Here is a 19,476-nt window from a genome sequence, read left to right as displayed (position 1 = left end):
CGATATATCCTCTATAAATATAATTAGAAACAAGTGGTGACAGGCACAACTATCTCTGCCCCCCTTAAACAGAACTAATACTACAGTAACAAGTGAGCACTTGCTTTTATCCTAGGTGGTGAGGTGGGTCAAACCTGGCTTACTTTAACCCACCTTTCTCTAGTCAGTCAGACCCAGCTCTGCTCCACCAACTCTGCTCTACCAATGGGCAACAACAAAAGTGACCTACTCTCTAATGAGGCACAGGTGAAGTCATGCCTCTCCCTTGAGATTTGCATACCATTGCAGGATTAAGGAAGGGCTCAGTAAAATAGCTGTGTGCCCCCGGTGTGCTGGATGTCGGCCTGATTACCTAAGAGCATTTTGTTCTAGTTTTAAATAAATTGGACAATACTTTAAATTATGTTCCAAAACGATTTTGACATTTGACCTCAACCAAGTTACCTCCAACATAATATTTTACAGGTAATCTAGGGACCATTGAACAACATTTCTGACAAGCAATCAAAGACACACAGACAAACTGGACAAATATTCAGTTTGTGTTTCCTATACGTTTTGTATTACTATGTGTATTATGTTCCCAGGTCTATTTCTCTTAGTTCTATATTCCAGTCTGCTCACATGCTGTTCTTTCGGCATACAGGTCCTTTTGTACGTCAAACTGATGTGCATAAATGGTGGAGAGAACTCTTCCATGACCCTGTCTTGTTCCTTTGTTTAATACTAAGGCAAACAGAAAAGATAATAAATAAACCCCAGGAAGCAAAAAGCACTTACCATCTGTAGCTATGTTGTCCACAGGGAGGTTATGGATATGAGCCATGTAACCAATTGCTGAGAAGATGACAAAGCCGGCCAAGACACTAGTGGCTGCGTTAGTTAGGGATACAATTAAAGTGTCCCTGAAGAAAAAGTAGAAAAAAGTAAACAATGATTTCCCATGACCACCAAACTCATAAACACATAAAGTCCACTTGTTCCCAGAACTGCCATTTTAAAACAATTTTGTTGCCACTGACATGTAAACAGGCAATTGGATAGCAACTATTTTTTTGTTGCTATCATAACGTCTTGGAGCTATACAATTACAAACATTGTGTACATAGAAATACAAAATCATTACCTAAGGATGTTGTTGTTAAACTTGTTGTAACTGGACATCGAAATCATGCTGCCAAATCCTATTCCAAGGGAGTTGAAAACTTGGGCAGCAGCGTTAACCCATACCTATGTTGTTAAGATACCACAAAGTAAGAAATATTTTAGTTACCTAAAGTCTAAAGTGCAGTTTACTTTTTTTGATTGAGCTCTACTTGATACAGCATGTAATTCCAATTTAATTCAATTCCATGACCAATAGAATAAAGGAGCACTGACCAACATGAGCTCTATTCTAGACATATGAACATGGGTTTGCTGTGCTAGATATCATGTTGTGTCACACCTTGAAAGGGTAACTTGAAAGACACCGGAGCCTAATCATTAATTATTTCAAGTACGGTACAAAACTTAAAATGGATGTTTTATTCCATTGAATACTCACTTAAACTTTACATTACTGCCAACCATTTTCCCAAGATTAATTTATTTAATTTTGGAATAATTAACACATTTCCCAACATTATTTTTTTAAATCAAACTTTCAAGTGATGAACCCTCCTTAAAATGATCTGTTTCTCTGGCATGACCATTTGAATTTAGTTCGGCTAGACATTAACATACTGAAATTAAACTACTGGATTCCTGCAAGGTAGGAAAAACACAGTTTGAACATCAACAAACTATGGCCTATTACAGGCACCTCTTCTTTGTATCATCATGTGCCGGTTAGTTTCCTGTGTCTCTCTCAATTTTTAACTCATTCATATGTCTGGCCCCAGCCGTAATAAGCTGCAGTACCTATGATTGGCCAGCATGTCCAATGACCTTCACCGCTCTCTCTCGGTTCTGGGGGCTTGTCCCCGAATGCCCGGTCTAGTGTGTCCTGAACTACAGTAATGGTGAAGCCCCCCCCCCCTCCCCCGAGCAGAGAACAGCGGACTCCCTGCTCGGCAGCAGCTGTGATTTGTGTTGTGATTGCTTTATCATTTATATCCTTTCTACATGCAGGCCTATATATTAAATTTGGCTTGATACATTTAACAAGAACAGGCAAGATATGTCTTGTCTGTTCTTGGGTTCTTAGACAGGTTAAGTAAGTACACACCCCATCCATGCAAAACAAAAGTTTAGCACTGACAGACATTCCGTGCTCAATACAATTGAAGCATACTCCTGCATCATTTCTGCTGAGAAACCTACTGTTGTGCGCATAGGCCTGTAACAATCACTTACAGAATCCTATATTAAAATTGACTAATGGGAGGCCTGGCCGGCGACTACGGCCACGTCACTATGACTCAGACATAACCATAAACAAACCCGATACGCCCATATATAGGCATGTCCATAGGCGGCGGGTAATGAAGGCTAGGGTAGGCTAAGCCTTCCCAAATGTTATGCTGGGAAATTCTGGGAATTGTGCAAATTATATATAATAATATATGTGCGCAGCATTATTTAAGTTAATTATTTGATAACAAATCAGTAAAATCAGGCAAAAATAAGAATGAAATAACATAACCCTAACCTAACCCTAACCCTAAAACCAAAATAGAGTAACCAAAAACAAATCTTTCGCGTGCACGATTTCAGCGATTTCGTGCACCCCCCAGCCTCAAGCCAGATCTCCTAGCCTTCCCAATTGTCAGGCTCACCCGCCGCCTATGGGCATGTCGCTAAGACACAGACGTTGTCCATCCGATCCGACCTATATGTCCATATAAAGGCAATAGGCATATATGGATATCCAGTTGTCCAGAACTGCCGATCCAACCATATGCATTTAGGGCAAGAAAAAAAAAATTAAGGTTAAAATGACTAAATATATGGCCTGTTTTGGCCATAGTACATTATTTATTTTGATTATTGGTAAAGGTCATTGTCAGTATTTTCTTTGTATATTTCAATAATAGGATTTGTATAGGCTTTTTGAGTTATTTGTCCTGTGCAATTATGTTATAATCCTTATGCACAGTACTTTGTTTAGAATCTTTCCTGTTGCTTTGTGGAGGAAAGGTACAGTTCCATCTGACGCCACGGTGTGCATCGGCTACAACGCTTCTGACGCAGATGTGTTAATGTACCCTATGTCACGCAAGAGAGCCAACAAAAAACAATGAAATGTTCAAAGTTGTAATATTGACATTTAAGGTGTGTTGCTGATTCGTGGCATCAACTCATGCATTGAGTAACACATGCAAGAAAAGTTGCTGCAGAAACACGTGCGCTTCAGCCAAAGCATCTGCATGAGTCGGACACTTCCATTTCTGATGTTATCTTGCGTTTGCCACACGCTTCAGCGTCATCAACATGCAGGAATAGCACGCTCCACCTCCTTCCTCCCATAATAGAAGTGAACTGAGCGGGGAAGCTGCCATGTCTGACGCGTCTGAAGCGTATGTGTGTCTGGGCCCTTTGTGTGGCACTGTGAATTTATTTTATTTTTTCTACTACAGCATATTAACATTAACTAGTTACGGCAAGCAAACCATGCTTACATTTTGGAACAGCTATTAAGACCGGGAATAATTATTTTTAAAACACTTTAACCATTATTTTATACTTTAGCTATTCAAAAATCCTGAACATTTTTGTATATATATATATTTAAAGACGGGGTGCAGTGATTTTCAGTGATTTTTCCCCCCCACTAAAACATAATCATCAGGTAGTATGGTTGTACTAGGAGGAAGATTTTTTTCAAAAAAGTATATGTTTTTTATGTGGACACGCCTCCAGTTCATTAAGTATACCTGGTTCTCACCTTAGCACCTCCTCCACCACCTTAGCACCACCCACCTGTCCTAGTCCCTCCTCCTCATGCCTACACCTGTTGTGTTATGATAATGAGGGGGAGGGTATATTTTTACTATGTCACTAAAGGGCTGTTTTTCTATTGGCACGTTTGACCCTCAAGGTTTCAACCTCCAGGTAGAAACTCAAAATAGTCAGAGAAGACATAAAACACCATAAAAACACCACCAGGGGGCTTAATGAAGTTCTATCAACCTCAGACACATGAAAAAGTGCAAAACCATGGCACCACCTCTTTAAAGCAAACATGTTTAATTAACTCCAATCTTTGCTCCTGGCTGTCCCTTTAACAATATTTTGAGATGGGGGTCTCGGCCAAACACAATAATATATAATTTTGGGGGTCCTTGACATGAAAAAGTGTGAAAGCCACTGACATAGAAACATACCCTTTTCAGAAAACTGTTGAGTCACCTTTGTGTTGGTTTATAAGCATTGGAAACTTTACCGAAGTTAATCATATTAATCAAGGTGTGCCGTCACCTTTAATGTTTTCATATTTGTCAAGGTGCACTGTCACCAATCATGTTGATCTTTTACAGTATGTTATCTATAGAACAACATGAACTGTGATGCCCCCTCCCGCTCTGCTTGTGGCTGCTTGTGTGTTTTTCCAGAGGCATTCAGCCGCACCAAAACGTAACAACATTTATTTAAATAGAAATGGTGAACACCCTTTTTGTTGTTGCTGCCCTTCAATCATTTTCTGTGGAAATTCCTGCGCAAAGTAATGTATTTATGTCATTGAGAGTCCGGTGGAGATGCATATAACTAAACACAATCTTTGAATTAAGGTGACATTAGTCAAATAAACTAAAATAAAAGAAGATATTTACACATATTTATTTTCCTGAACCAATTATTTCACAAAGGTCGCAATAATTCAAAGATAGTGTTTATTCATACACTTGGCTCTCATTGACTTCAATGCTTTCCATCAAACTTAGGGTCTCCGAGAAAGAACGCTTAGAATGTGACGTATTTGACAGTTCCTTCTCTACATAGCCTTGCGTAGGGGGGTGGTCAGACTGACAGAGGTGTGTCAGAAGTAAGTGCCACACCTGGGAACCTTGGTTATGGCTGAGTCATGGTGACATGATGAGTGTGACATCAGAGGTCTGCCGGCCGGCCGGTCCTCCCTTAAGCCAATTTTAATATAGGATAAATTTGTTTTACTTTGATGCATGATTACTTGTGTGGTTTTGTCTGGACTTTGAGTTGGTTCATGACAGAGACAATTACACTACAGGCAATAACACTTTGAAAGAATGGTTGGCTGTAATGTAAAGTATACATGACTTGTGTACTTGTAAAAAGGCTAAACATGCAAAAACACTGGTATGGCCCTTTAAGTTGCGCTGTTGCTCAATGTAACTCTTGAAAATATCTGCTGATTCTTCTGCTGATTCTTCTGCTGATTCTCTGATTTAAAAGCATGCAAACTATACCAAAGTTTAGTTTTTTTGTTTTATTTAAAGTACACAAGTCATTAACAGGGGTATTTACCCAATTTACAGCAATGACCTCAGTTGCATGCTTTGTCAAAAAAAAGCACAATCCATTTTACCTTAACTTCAAGGAGTTTACTCCACACTGGTGTCACAAAGTAGAGGATGCCATCTTTTGCTCCAGGAAGCTGCACATTATTGACCAGTAGGGCAAACAGGATGAAGTATGGGAATACAGCTGTAAAATACACAACCTGCAGGGCAGAAAGAGAGCCATCAATGAGAGCATTTTGTTGAATGTTTTTTTTCTGCCTTTATTTGATACTTAGTGTAGAGGCAAGAAGGGAGAGAGAGTAGGGGAGTGACATGCAGCAAATGGTCCGCCCGGCCTGGCAATCAAACCAGGTACATGCTGTCAGACATCAGAGCCATGTGGTAAGCGCCCTTGCCTTTCCTGTTAAGACATTCTGGGGTGCAGTACTGTATATGTTACAGTATGATTGGAAAATCAGTCAGATTTCTTCTAGTTCCCCCCCCCCGTCCCCCATCACCGTCCCCATCCCTGTTGAAAAAATAAATTACGTCTCGGAGGTACCGAGACTAGTGAGAACGAGGATTTACGATTCTGTCATAACTCCGGTGGCGCTGAGTCGACTGAAGGTGACTTTGCAACGCTCAGCACAACGACTCGCTCGGCCTAAGCTTGCTCGGCGGTGCCTCTCGCGGCTCAAGTCCCCTTCAGACGGCACACCTCCGTCTGAGAAAACGAGTGCACCTTTTTCAATCTGACTGGTTTTCCAATCATACTGTAGCATATACACTCTGAAATCAAACTTCATACTGAATGACAGCTGGCTGGAATAAAGGTTATATAAGTTATATACAGTTGCACCTACAATTGTACCAATGCTAGTCATCAACTATGAATAAATAATGCTGTTTCTCTAACCTTTCCAGTGGATTTGACACCTTTAAATATGCAGAAATACACAATGGTCCAGGCCATCAGGAGAAGGCCAACGAGTTCCCAGCGAAGTCCACCAGATTCCTCAATGCCCCTGGTTAGCTCAAGAAGTCTATGACTGGGAGGATATGGATACAATGTATGAAAATACAAATACAGTGATTTTCATTACTGCATCCAAATATTCCACATGGACGTAAAGGCTGTGATATAAACATTGAAAGCTAATCCTATCATTCAGCAATTTCACTGTTTGTCCCCATTAATGACAGTACTGTATTGTATAGTTCACATTAATTGTTTTTAAGTGTTGAATACTCCTCACTCAAAGAACTGCTGACTTGCAGAGTGCAGGTGCGTCACATTGCCAGGGAAACCATTGGAGCAGTTGCCAATGGCATTCCAAGTGTTGTTACAGGACTGCCAGGGGAGGGGGGCTCCAAATGAGTTGAAGAAGTAGTACAATGCCCAGGACATTATCACATTGTAGTAAGTGCAGAGCACAAAGGAGATGACAACTGTTGCCAAGCCGACACCTGCAGAGTAACATGGAGTGAAACACGCACAAATCAGAGTCCTTTTCTGCAGCAGTCATGCATGAGCAGTGCACAGTGGTGGATGCTGTACTGCATTCTCTTCTTGTGATGTGTGAATAACAATGTCATTCGGTATTGTTAAGTGAATCTGTGGAGGCACAGTCTGGAATGTTGGTGCCCACATTACGTTATTATGTAACCTGTTCTATAGGTGACATTTCAAGTTGATAACTCGATAACAACGGACCTTTGGAGCGGTGAGGGGGCAAATTTGGAGAAGTCAGCTGTATTATATTACATAGAATATTGAATGCCTGCAACCAGTATGGATTTACAGATTTTGTTAATGAATATATAGTTCTGCTGTTAAAATAAAATACAAATATGAAAATTTCTTCACCAGATTCTCATTAATACACTTTATTGTAATACGCTGTACACTTTTTACACCTTCAGAAGTCTTAACTAATAATTATAACAAATTATCCTAAAAGATTGTATTGCCTGCCCCCTTCCAGAGGGAGATAAGACGACAGAGTCAGTGAATGAAAAGTACCTCTGGAGCTCTTAGCTGGCCATTTGGACAGACTGAATATCTTTCTTAGGGGTTTATGTTACTACTTTGCACCAACCTCACCAAGGCAAATTTGTTGCATGTCCAAACATATTGTACCCCAAGCATATTGTATCCATATTGTAACATATTGTATAAGTTATATTCCGATTCTACAGTACTAATGTTTAGCTGGTGCAATGCCTTCACTCAATAAAACAGAAGAATCACATACAAAAACTAATTACACATGCACACACACACACACACACACACACACACACACACACACACACACACACACACACACACACACACACACACACACACACACACACACACACACACACACACAGACACACACAGACACACACACACACACACACACACACACACACACACACACACACACACACACACACACACACACACACACACACGCACACACACACTCTCTAACAAAAGACAAAAGAAAAAGTGTTAGCAATGCATTTGCCAGCAGTAACCTACATTAATTTTGTAAATCACTATATTATGGTCTCAGTAAACCTTAAGCCACCTGATGGGTTCCTTTTCCATTCCCAAAGCTTTCTTTGACATACTGTTAAAAACACCAGACATTATTCAAAAATAACAAAGATGACATTAAGTTTTCCTATAGAGTTTTGTTAACTCTAGCCATGTGTGAGTATTCCGGATATGTGCCAAAATGTGCCCGCTCGCCAGAGATCGGATGGAATGCTCTGCTTCAATGAATCTTATCTCCCTATCTGGTAAATACCAAGGGAGAGGCAGCTGAAAAACACCTCTGAGTCAACACAATGACAGAGTCCAGTCAAACCCCTCTGAGCTCAGAGATCAGTTAGAACCACTGGCCATACTCCATGTTAAGCTGCTCTACTATTGTTGTCACTGTGCTTGTTGTTTCATCTAGTTAAAATGGCTGTCTGCTCCATTGGCCGACCACATACACTGCAAGTGGCTTATGATGTTTCAGTTCTCCCTGTCAAGTCGTATCAATCCGCAGAATTCAAAAACAACCCAGCACAGTGAAGCTATGGGAAGGCCTCGGAGCTAAGAGGAACCGTCTAAAACCTATTTCACAAAGATGGAAGAAGAATTGAAATTTGCACAGAAAATAAGTGAAAATTACGTTAACGTAACATAACATGGCAGAACAGCATAATGTCCTGTAATGACACTACAGTACATGGGAGGTCATTATATTGAGCTCAGGTTCAACATTTATCCCAGTCTTGTCATCACGAATGTTGTAATAAACTTGAGGTTTAACCCGCGTCACAGCATCTGTAATGAACTATATTGAGTAATTCTAGTAGCTGCGTAAGCATGTACCGTAGATATGCTTGCTCTCAAAGATACAGCTGGCCCAAACATGAGATGTCACTGTGACTATACAAGTCATCTCCTTATTAGATAATGTACATGTACAATGTGTACTGTATATCTTTCTCTTTATCACATAACTGTATGCTCAGCACACAGTCTGTTCTTGTCTTGGTCATAACTCATATCTTCCAACCACCTCTGCAAATATAGTATATGTTCTATGTGCTTAATAAACTTTAGAACCTGTTGTGTGATAATGCCTGGTATCATCTTACAGTAGCTGGCTGCTGAACTGATCTGAATCATTATTCACCACCCTTAATTTGAGGAAAACTGTTAGGACCACAACTGAGGTCTACTAAATTCACAACTCTTTTGAGTGTTAGCAATTTGGTCAAAACGAGTACACGGTCAAGTTAGAAGCTAAACTTCAGACTCTGAGAGACATTTTTATACTTTTTTTAAACACTTTTGCTGTTAAGATATTAGTTTTTTCCTTGTGTTCATAACACAGTAACATCCCCAGTGTTAATTTGTCCATTTGGGGTGTTTTTGTTTCTTCTTTTTGGGTCATTTCTGCTTTATCTCGATAGCGACAGTGAGAGAGAGAGACAAGAAAGGTGGACAGAGAGCAGGGGACTGAAACACAGCAAGCAGTCCAGACCAGGAGTCAAAACTGGGTACACGCTGAAGAAGGCATTAGGCCCCAATCAGAGGTCACTTTAGGATTTTAAACTGCCTGTCACAATGTCCGGAAGATTACAGTTTACCAGACATCTGATAAAAAATAACGTCCATATCCATTTTTAATGCATGAACGACAAGCAGTCGCATAAATTTAGCCAATAACAGTTGCAGCATTATTGAAAACAATTTGACTATAAAGTAGTAATATAAAAATGTACTAGCTTAACAGCTTCATCTTGCACAAGCAGATTAATTAGCTACATTACTATTCGCACATTTTGTGTGCGTGGCTGCATGCACATGGTTTCATGAATCATCAATTTATAACACATTTTCTTCAGAATAATGAACAATCAAAGGGTACGGTACAAAAATAGGCACTTCAGAATAATTATGGCGACATAATGGGGTAGTCAATGGTGTCTACTGTCCACGTGTCTGTGGTTAGAGATTCTTTGTAACAGTTCCACACGGAACTTCTCATATGTGCAAATCTCTCCGTCTTGCTTGTGTGTGTGTGTGTGTGTGTGTGTGTGTGTGTGTGTGTGTGAGAAAGAGAGAGAGAGAGAGAGAGAGAGAGAGAGAGGGACTTGTGAAGGAGCAGAGGATTTGCAATGTGTCTGATTGGCGGTCATAATAATAAATTGCCGTGTTGTTTTTTACCGGCCGGCTAGAGGGATTTGTATTTTATGGCTTTTGTTATTAAAAAATGGCCAAAACCGTCAATTACCGGCCTAATGCGATCTCTGGCCCCAATTTATCTATTTGTAACTTTGACAGTGTACAAATGGAACCAAATGAACATTTGTACACCCAGAGTTTAAATTAACACTGAGGTTTTTACTGTACACAGTATACTCTGCAATAAGGCTCTTAGTCCATGAGTAAAATGAGAAAGAATGGAATACCATTTTTTTTTTATTATACCCACGCTTATAATGCTATGCATAAGCACCCTGTGGTATTTGTATCCACTGTTGATAAGCTATGTAATAAATGCAGAAGATGTTTGTGTGTGTGTGTGGGGGGGGGGGAGGGGGGGGGGGGGGGTTACTCACAAATATATCACATTCTACTGCACCAAGTGGAATAGAATTATCAAGCAGAAGAATATGTAGAGAGAACTACCTGCTTTTGGCCCTCGCTTAGCACAGAGCATTAACCAGGCAGAAATGAGCGATAAATCAAGTGATGGACCCATATGTTTTGACCGGGTAGACTATCTCTGTCTTTGAGGAGATAAAAACTATGGAGAAAAGCCGTAAGTTAGAACAGGACACAAAAAGCCTTTGCAAGTCAGACCCAAGAGAGGTGACTGTTGATGGCTGGGCTCTTGTCAGCTGAACAGAAATTGATTTGAGTGTATGTAAAATATCATTGATAAATTCCCACTATTTTTGTGAAATTAGCTCAACCTAGTAGGTGATTTAATAAATCAATAAATTCAATCCAATTCTGGCATTGACTCTGAATTTGTTGTTAACAAGTTCTCAGCCATCAACTGTGATTGTAAAGAAAAAAAAGAACACTAAACAATCAATTAAACTGCATACACAACAATATTCATGAAAAACAAACACAAACACACACACACACACACACACACACACACACACACACACACACACACACACACACACACACACACACACACACACACACACACACACACACACCTTTTCTTTTTAAGACAAAACGGCTATTACAGGCCAATACAATGACAAATGAACATAATGCAGGGTAGAATACTATACATATTATAGTTTTGTAAGTTTTGTCTTACACAAATGTTTCATAAAACTCATAAACAACAACCCAATCTTACAGTCATACACCAATTATTGTGTATAGTATATTATGAAGATGTTGCCGAAAATAGTAACTACTGTAACTCAAAGCCTAAATAAGCAGGAGATTAGGCTAATTGGATGCACACAGAATTCATAAAACTGAATATTATTAATTAATAATAAATAAATACATTATCTACATATATCTCTCTCTGTTGTAAATGTCAACAAAGCAATATCTGTACTTATATGATGAGCACTTTACTATGTATTCATATATTTATTTTGGTTGCTGTGAAGTGGGTTCAAATTGTTCATTAAATATCCACTGTGGATTGGGTATTGCATTTAATTATACATTTTATTCAAAGGACAGGAACCTGTTTATGTTGTACAGTATTTACTGTACATACAAGATTGAGCTTCTGGCTAATCATTTACCCTTTGACATAGCAATTTATGTGACAGGCTTTGTGCTTATGTAGCCACTCTATGCTATAACCTCTTTTCTGTTTCAGATCAACTAAATACAAAAGAGAGAACATAATGAAACCCACCACTGTTAATTTATCTATTTGCAACTCTGAGAGTGTTCAAATGCAAGGAAATGGAACCTTATGGGTCGGGTCCATTTGTGTACATTTGTACTTTCTCAGAATGATATTAACCCTGTCCCTGAGGCTTTTTACTGTGAATGCATTGCTATATTAAACCAGTCATTCAGATGATTGCTCTCTGTGCATGTGAGAAACCACTGTCTGTAAAGTTACTCACCTTTTAACAAGGGACAGACTTTCTCAAGGGCATGTACCGGTCCTAAATGAGTGTACTGCCCAATAGCAAACTCCAGGAAGAGCAGAGGGATGCCACACAAGAACAGCATTGTAAGGTAGGGAACCAGAAATGCACCTGAAACAGGAGAAATATCAGAGAAGACAGATAGATTTCAACAAGCATCTCCTGTTTTATGCCCCTATGTCATAGATAGAAAAATCCTAACTCTGAGTGTTCAAAAATTACAAAATGGACCTGTAATTTGTACACTTTCAGAGTTACAAATGGATAACACTGAGGATTTTACGGTGTATAAATGTCAGTTACATTATTACCATTCTGGAATCGATATAGTTATTCGTTATTAGAGCTCATGTCATTATAAACACAGGGCAGCATGAAAGCATGTGTAAATACAAATATTTACACTCTCCTCATCATGTTGTATGATAAATACAATGTTCAATCTAAACTAAATATATTTCTTGAAGTGAGTTGCCCTCTTGAACCATTATCTGATGATCTGACTCTAATAATAATGAGGCTATAGATCTCACCAGCCTTGGAGAACAGCAAAGTATTTTGTGCCCTAAAAGGTTGCCCACCCCTAACGTGGGTTATGAGCTTCATGTGAGCCACAGCCCTCAAGAAATCCTCTTTATATTACATATTTAATTTGGCAATATGAAAGGGATATTTTCAAAGTTCTACAAACAATACTTTGAGATAAAGTACTAATACAATCTGTGCAGGAGAGACAAAGAAACACCAAAGGGGTTTTACAAATATTCCACCGCAATGAAAGAGAGATAAGAAATAGAATGCTAAAGTTCAGGGCCTGAACTTCATTCTTTACCTAGGTGGGCCAAAGATTTGTGGCCAAGAGGATTTAAAAGATGTACCATATTCAGTAAACAGAAAGCTTGCCTAGGGCGCAAGTTGGCCTAGATCCGGGCTTGTCTGTTAGTTCTAGGTTTACCTTAGCTTTAGGTGTAGTGAGTTACCTGTAGTGACGGGTGACTGTCTTTCTTCTAGAGTGTGTGAGGTATAGTTACCTGTAGTGACAGTGATTGCCGTGCCTCTCCTTGGTAGTTTGTTTTACTTATGTAAGTGGTTGGTTACCCATAGTGACAGGCAATTGTGATTCTCTTTAGGAGTGTACTTCCACTTGCATAAGTTGTTGGTGTCCTTTATTAATTATTTAGTTATTCCTTTTTGTCACTTGATACTTGATGGTATATTTATTTAGTGGTTAATTTGTTTTGTCATTCATTTTTGTGTTTATTAACTATTTGACTGCCAGAAATAAAACATTGTTTGCTAAGACACTGCCAGCGATTTCCAAGTGTTTTCACTAACCTTTGAAAAATCATAGAATATTATTCTTCACAACGATCCACCCTCCAATCGCTTTAAAAGACGTCGTAGGGGTTCTCGTAGAATCTGAGAAAAAAATTGTGCCGCCGCGATAATCCATTCCATTGTTGTTGGCTTCACTGGGAGTCAAATGGTGACTCATGTGTTAGCGAACAGCGCCATCTAGTGTAAAACCACTGAAAACACAAAATCTCGTCATTCTCATCACTGGCAGTCTGCACCTTAGCAAAATGTGACGAGAAATCTCGTCATTGGCAGTCAAAGCGTTAATAAATCCCTGTTCTTTATGCAACCACAACCTTTTTCCCCCCAGCTTTTTAAATATGTTCCACCACTCATCCCCTGGTTCCAACTTTGGGTCGTAACAGATGTGCTGAAGACATGCAAGGACATACGGGTCCACCAACACCCAACACAAATAAATGAGTAAAATTGTGACAAGATAAATTGTACTTCCCATGTACTGCATGGGAAGTACGGTAATAACGAGTAGGGAGGAAGGAAGGAGAGAGAGAGTGTGTTGCATCTTTCTATAGTGTTTTGTCCCCAACTAATCCATCCTGTAAATTAATTTGAGAAAAGATAACTCAATTTGGCTCTCAATTGACAAATATCACTTGTACTCTTTAAGTTTGTTGTCACAAAGGTGGTATATACAATAATGAAATCTTTCTGTTTTCATTTAATTAATTCAAATATATTTATTATGTTGGAGAATCTGATATATTTCACAGTCCCAAAGACCACACTTTGATATCTATTAAGCCTCGACCTAACACCACTATTTGTATAAGCCTACATTGTAGTCAAGTGCATTACTTGTCACAAAGTAGGACAATGTTTTATATGGTTGAAATATATACAGGATTTGATTACAAATTGATCAAATATATTTACAGAATATCAAAATGTGACAGATGATTATGTATACTTCACTCACAATGTGTACAGATTTGAATTTAAATTATGGAACTTCATGCATGCATGGTCAGACTGGAACTTTATACATGGTCCTCCTGGATTGATTCAGACATTTCTTGACTGATGTTTGTCTGTTGGCAACAATTAACCTATGGATTATTCTCACTAGAGAGAAAGTTCTAGAGACCCTTGCACCACCAAAGAAAGAAAAATAATGACTGAAGCCATTGTTCTGTGAAAAGGCATTCCTGCCGTCTATATCAGTCATCCTCCACATGACTGTTCTTAAATAGCTACAGTCTTTAAATGCCATGAGCTTTAGAAACTAGACTTAATTGAGCATGGGATCATGGGGACTTAATCCCTATCTCTCAGAGGAAATCAAAATGTATATTTCTTTGAACAACACTTTCGACAGATGTCTCTAGAAGTCAACTAAACTCAGTTCAAACTTTGTCCTATCGTCTGCTTCTCAATTACGCCAGACATCAGTTGCACCTTAGTCCACAGAGGCAGGCTGTGTCTATGACTCAGCAGAAATAAGCATCCTCATTCCTTTTATCTCTTGACAATTTGGTATTTACAATGCTATAATCTTAAGAACATGATGTCACACCAGCTTCTAACCTCAAACACATTATTAAATTAACAAATCAACTTTTATCAGACTCATAGTCTGAATAAAAGTCTGAATTCCTCCACAGAAGGGAAAACACTTTAAAAGTTTATAAAAGGCAGCTACTAGTGATGAGCGGGCCGACCCGTAACCCGCGGGTCCCGCATCAACATGCTTGTTTATTTAGCCCATGACAATGTTGTACTACTGTAGACATTTAAAGCAATTTTGGGTACTTAAAAGAGCGCTATATAAATCTGAGCTATTATGATGATGATTATCTTTTTTTCCCACCGCGGGTCGCGGGGCGGGTTGAGCCATAGATTTATATATGGGTTCGCGGGGCAGGTTGAGGCGGGTTGGGTTCCGCGGCGGGGCGGGGCGGGTAATGAAAAAACCTGACCCGCACATCACTAGCAGCTACACCAATGCCTCCACAGGGGCAACTGGTATCGCACAACATGAAAACCAGTGGTAGACAGTAACTACGTACACGACACTACTATTTGAGTACTTAAGTAAATACAAAACTCATATCCGTACTTTACTTGAGTATTTGTATTTTTTGATACTTTGACTTTGACTCCTTGACATTTCAAAGACAAATATTATACTTTTGACTCAAAGTACATAATGAATTAACAATTTAAGCCCAGTTTCAAATACTCTGGGCTTAAATGGGCTTAAAACACACCGCATCAATAGCTTGTAGATCTGCTATTTTCAAAATTATTTATATCTTTTTCCATTAACTTGAAAATCTTTGAATTTTGAAAATGTCAAAATTTCAGTACAGCAAGGCATTGATATTAAAAAGAAAATGTTCTTTGTAATTTGTACTATTTCAGTATTTTTGAAAGCATGAAATGTTGAATACTTATTACTAAAGTATTTTTAAAATAAAGTATTTTAACTCAAGTACAAATTAAAAAAATTGAGTATAGGGCAAGCTAAACTGATTAAAACATGGGTTTGTTAGCAGCTTGATAATGGCATTCTGGGAAATTCAGGCGACAAATACATTTGCACATCAGGTGTAGAGCCTGAAAGGTATTGACTCCTGCATTACAAAACAAGTCGCTTTCACACCTGGAATTTTTGTAATTATAGGCCACCTAAAACTGGCTGGCATGCAATTTAAACTTGGCCCCCAAGGGTGCAGTCATAGACAGTAAAAAGAATGGCGGGCGCCCGCTGGCCTAGCGGTTCAGGAGGAGCATACCACATAGGCTGGTAATCCAGTCTTACAGCGTGTACGACGGCCTTTGCTGTGTGTCACCCCCCCATCTCTCTCCCCATTTCCTGTCAGCCTACTTTCCTCTCAAATAAAGGCAGAAAAAGCCCCAGAAATATCAAAAGAATGGACAAATGGACACCATTGGTTTCTACAGGCCATAAATGAAGCCTATTGTTCAGCAATTTCAAATCCGCCATCTTTCTATACCACGTCATATCGCGTCATATCCTATGACACCGGAAATTAATGCCATTGGTTGGGTAGCTTGTCAATCAAGAGTGGGGGCGGGGAATGAATGCTATTGGTTGTGTAGCTTGTCAATCAAATCATCCCGCCCCTCCTAGAGCATACCCTACTTTATCATCAATTTTAAGATAAATGGGACCATAATTTACCAAAACGCATGGTGATTGAAAGAAGACTTTAAACTAGCGACTGGAAGCATATATTTATGACTATGTTTATCAAGGTAAGAAAATCAAGTCTAAAGTTTGTCAAAAACCCTTACTTACCCTACTTGAATGGAGATTAATAGACAAATGACTTGACACCAGCAGGGGTAAAACAGCGAAACTACAGGCCATTCATATGAACTGTCACTTAATATATAGACTCAATTTCAAAGCCAGATGCTGGGCCCTTGGGTGCAGTATAAAGACAAGAGTAGCGCAATATGCTATCTTTTGGTAATTTGAACTACTAGGTTTAGATGTTTTCAGAGACTAAAGTCAAAGACATATGTCCAACCTGGGTTGAAGAGGATTAAGTAAGTAAGATCTTAACTTGGTCTGCACACATGGATAATTTTCTTGCCAACATCTTAGCTTGAGCATATACGGCGCTGCCTATACATTTCACCGTCATCAGACATTTGACCTGCGCCAGGTTACAAGATATGTTGTGCCCCAGACAGATAAAAGTCTGGAAGTTGAGGTTCTTATGCCCTTTTGTTCATACCGTGACAACACTCTTTTTGGGTTAGGCTCTAACTGCTATGATGACTAGGGTGATTAGGCCGATTAAGGTGTCATAACCAGTTTTGTAGCCACGTATAGCCCCATTTCACCTGTAGGCGAAATGGTGTGGTCAGGCTTGCCTTCATCATCATCAACAGGTCTCCTGCTTGGGCATGGCACCATGTATGGAGCCAATCAGATTCACCAATATTCTCCATTTAGGTTGGTCGAAGCCCCCAGAACCTAGAGGTTGCATCGAAGCGCATTGGACATGTTGGCCATTCATAGGTACTGCAGCTTAAAACGGCCTGGGGCCACTGTCACGAGCGAGCGAAAACGGTTTTGACCAATGGGCTCGACTCACGAGCTTGCGCACAAGCTTGGCACAGGGTTGCGCATGGAGGTGACGCAAAACGCGCCACCTTCGTAACGCCCGTTACATTTCACAACCCGGCAGAAGGGGCGATTTAGGCACATGCACTGGGTGAGCAACTCAATGCAAGTGGATGGGCGGGGATTTCCGGTGCCCTCACTATTATTTCTTAACTCTATGGGTTGGTAAGGGCTCGGCTTCGGCCAGCAACAGACAGCGACGATAGAAATCAGGATTTCCAAATGTATATCAGGAAGATTGGTGACCCGAGTATAAGTTTAAGTACGTCACTGACAAGGAATGGGTCACAAAACTCGCTTACTTGTGCTACATATTTAATCTGCTGAGTGAACTATGTCACTTCAGGTGAGAAGGGCAACTGTATTTAAGTTGGCAGATAAAGTGGCTGCATTCAAAGCCAAACTGGAACTATCACATAGCTTTGCTGTCAGTGGAGTTCAATGAATAAGGAACAATTATTTTTTTTATCTAAGCTACAAGAATATCCAGTTACAAAATGCAAACGAACAAGAAAGCACATGCTTTCTTGTTCACTCAAACAAACGCCAGGTGCAGGACAAAAAGCGCCATCTAAAAAAACAATAAAGTCTGCACACTGAATCATTCTGCAAAAAATAATTTACATTAGCAAGTAAGTCAGGTGCAGCAGTCAGGACACAAGGAAGATGCGAGGGAAATTGAGTTTGTACGACAGACGGTGCAACTGTTAGCGCTTGTCGTGACCACTATGGGTAGAACAAAGCCGTTTTGACCTTCAAAAAGCGTGTTTTGAAGAAAACGCAAAATGGCGGAACAGGCAGAAATGGGCAGGGTGAGTTTCCTCATGATCCATGGAATCCAGGGGAAACAAATTTGATTGTATAACTAATGATTCAAGAATAGAGCTATAGGCCAAAACGTGAATTGGCATGTTATAGCACCACCATAGGACCACAATGGAAACAAGTCCCCAGGACTTTTTTGTGTTATCCTTTTAGCCTAAATGTCTGACTGTAACTCGGGCTGTTTACATATCTGACTAATAAAGTATTCAATCAATCAAACAAACAATCAAACAAACCATGAGGCCGATTAGAAAAATGTGTCTGTCTAATGGTCTGCAGTTAGAACTGCAAGTCCCAGAAGTCTGTTCGAAATGAAACGATGGAAGCACCACCTCAAGACAAACAAAGCATAGTCTAGAGAAGAGAATATTGTGGAAAGCACCAACAACGTCGTCAGAAATGGTATCAACTTTAAAATGAATAAATAAAGACATTTCTGGTCCAAGTGCCTGCAAAATTTTGGCACTATCCTATATTAAAATTGGCTTATGTCTAATCTCTCAAGATAGATTCAGATTCATTTTTCCCCTTTTTTTGCCGATGGGTTCCCAGATTGCTATGACTCAGACTCAGACTCCCATTTCTGAAGCTTTACCACTTGATAACTATCTTTTTATTTTTTACATTTTGTTTTACTGTTTTTGTTTTTGTCTTATGCGTATGATTTTCTGTATGTACACTGTTTTGTATGTATGTCTGAGTCTGTTGTTGTCTTGTCTAAATGTAAACTGAAAATCTCAAAAATAAATGATTATAATATAATGAGTCAGACATAACCATGCCCATATATGGGCAAACCCTGATGACATCAGGGATCTCCATATGGGCATAAAAGGGACAAGGACTGACAGATACAGAGATTTCCATAAATGGGCATGCCCATATAAGGGCATATGCTGATGACATCAGGGATCTCCCTATATGGGCATATCTGTTGGCGTTGCGACGTAGGTGCAAGGGCTGCGTTATTGATAAAATTGTGTTTTAGAGAAGTTGTCAAAATACACATTTACGTGGAATGGTTATTGTGAAAAATACAGGTGAACAGTATGACTTTAATAAGTATGTTATGCAATAGAAAATAAGGTGACTATACTGATGTGAGTAAAGGGCATGTGCCTGGCATGTTGT

General features: G+C 39.5%; 1 protein-coding gene across 2 annotated transcripts in view; it reads right to left on the bottom strand.

Moving 5' to 3' along the window:
- The window catches only part of LOC311043354 (sodium- and chloride-dependent GABA transporter ine), a 32,330-nt gene that overhangs the window by 9,385 nt on the left and 3,469 nt on the right, over positions 1-19,476 (bottom strand). Inside the window, exons 2-7 of one of the 2 annotated variants that reach the window (XM_084054573.1) lie at positions 12,021-12,155; positions 6,656-6,866; positions 6,316-6,448; positions 5,486-5,620; positions 1,127-1,230; positions 781-905 (exon numbers count right to left, since the gene is read on the bottom strand). In XM_084054573.1, the coding sequence (XP_083910699.1) occupies positions 781-905; positions 1,127-1,230; positions 5,486-5,620; positions 6,316-6,448; positions 6,656-6,866; positions 12,021-12,155 (843 nt within the window). Of the gene's footprint in view, positions 1-780; positions 906-1,126; positions 1,231-5,485; positions 5,621-6,315; positions 6,449-6,655; positions 6,867-10,584; positions 10,643-12,020; positions 12,156-19,476 lie in introns of those variants that run through there. The other variant, XM_084054574.1, reaches the window with a different exon arrangement.

The sequence above is a fragment of the Gymnoscopelus microlampas genome, assembly GCF_963454915.1.
Source record: "Gymnoscopelus microlampas genome assembly, chromosome: 4".
In the NCBI taxonomy this organism is placed as follows: domain Eukaryota; kingdom Metazoa; phylum Chordata; class Actinopteri; order Myctophiformes; family Myctophidae; genus Gymnoscopelus; species Gymnoscopelus microlampas.
Note: the sequence above shows the minus strand (reverse complement) of the source record. Positions and strands in the feature narration are given on the sequence as shown.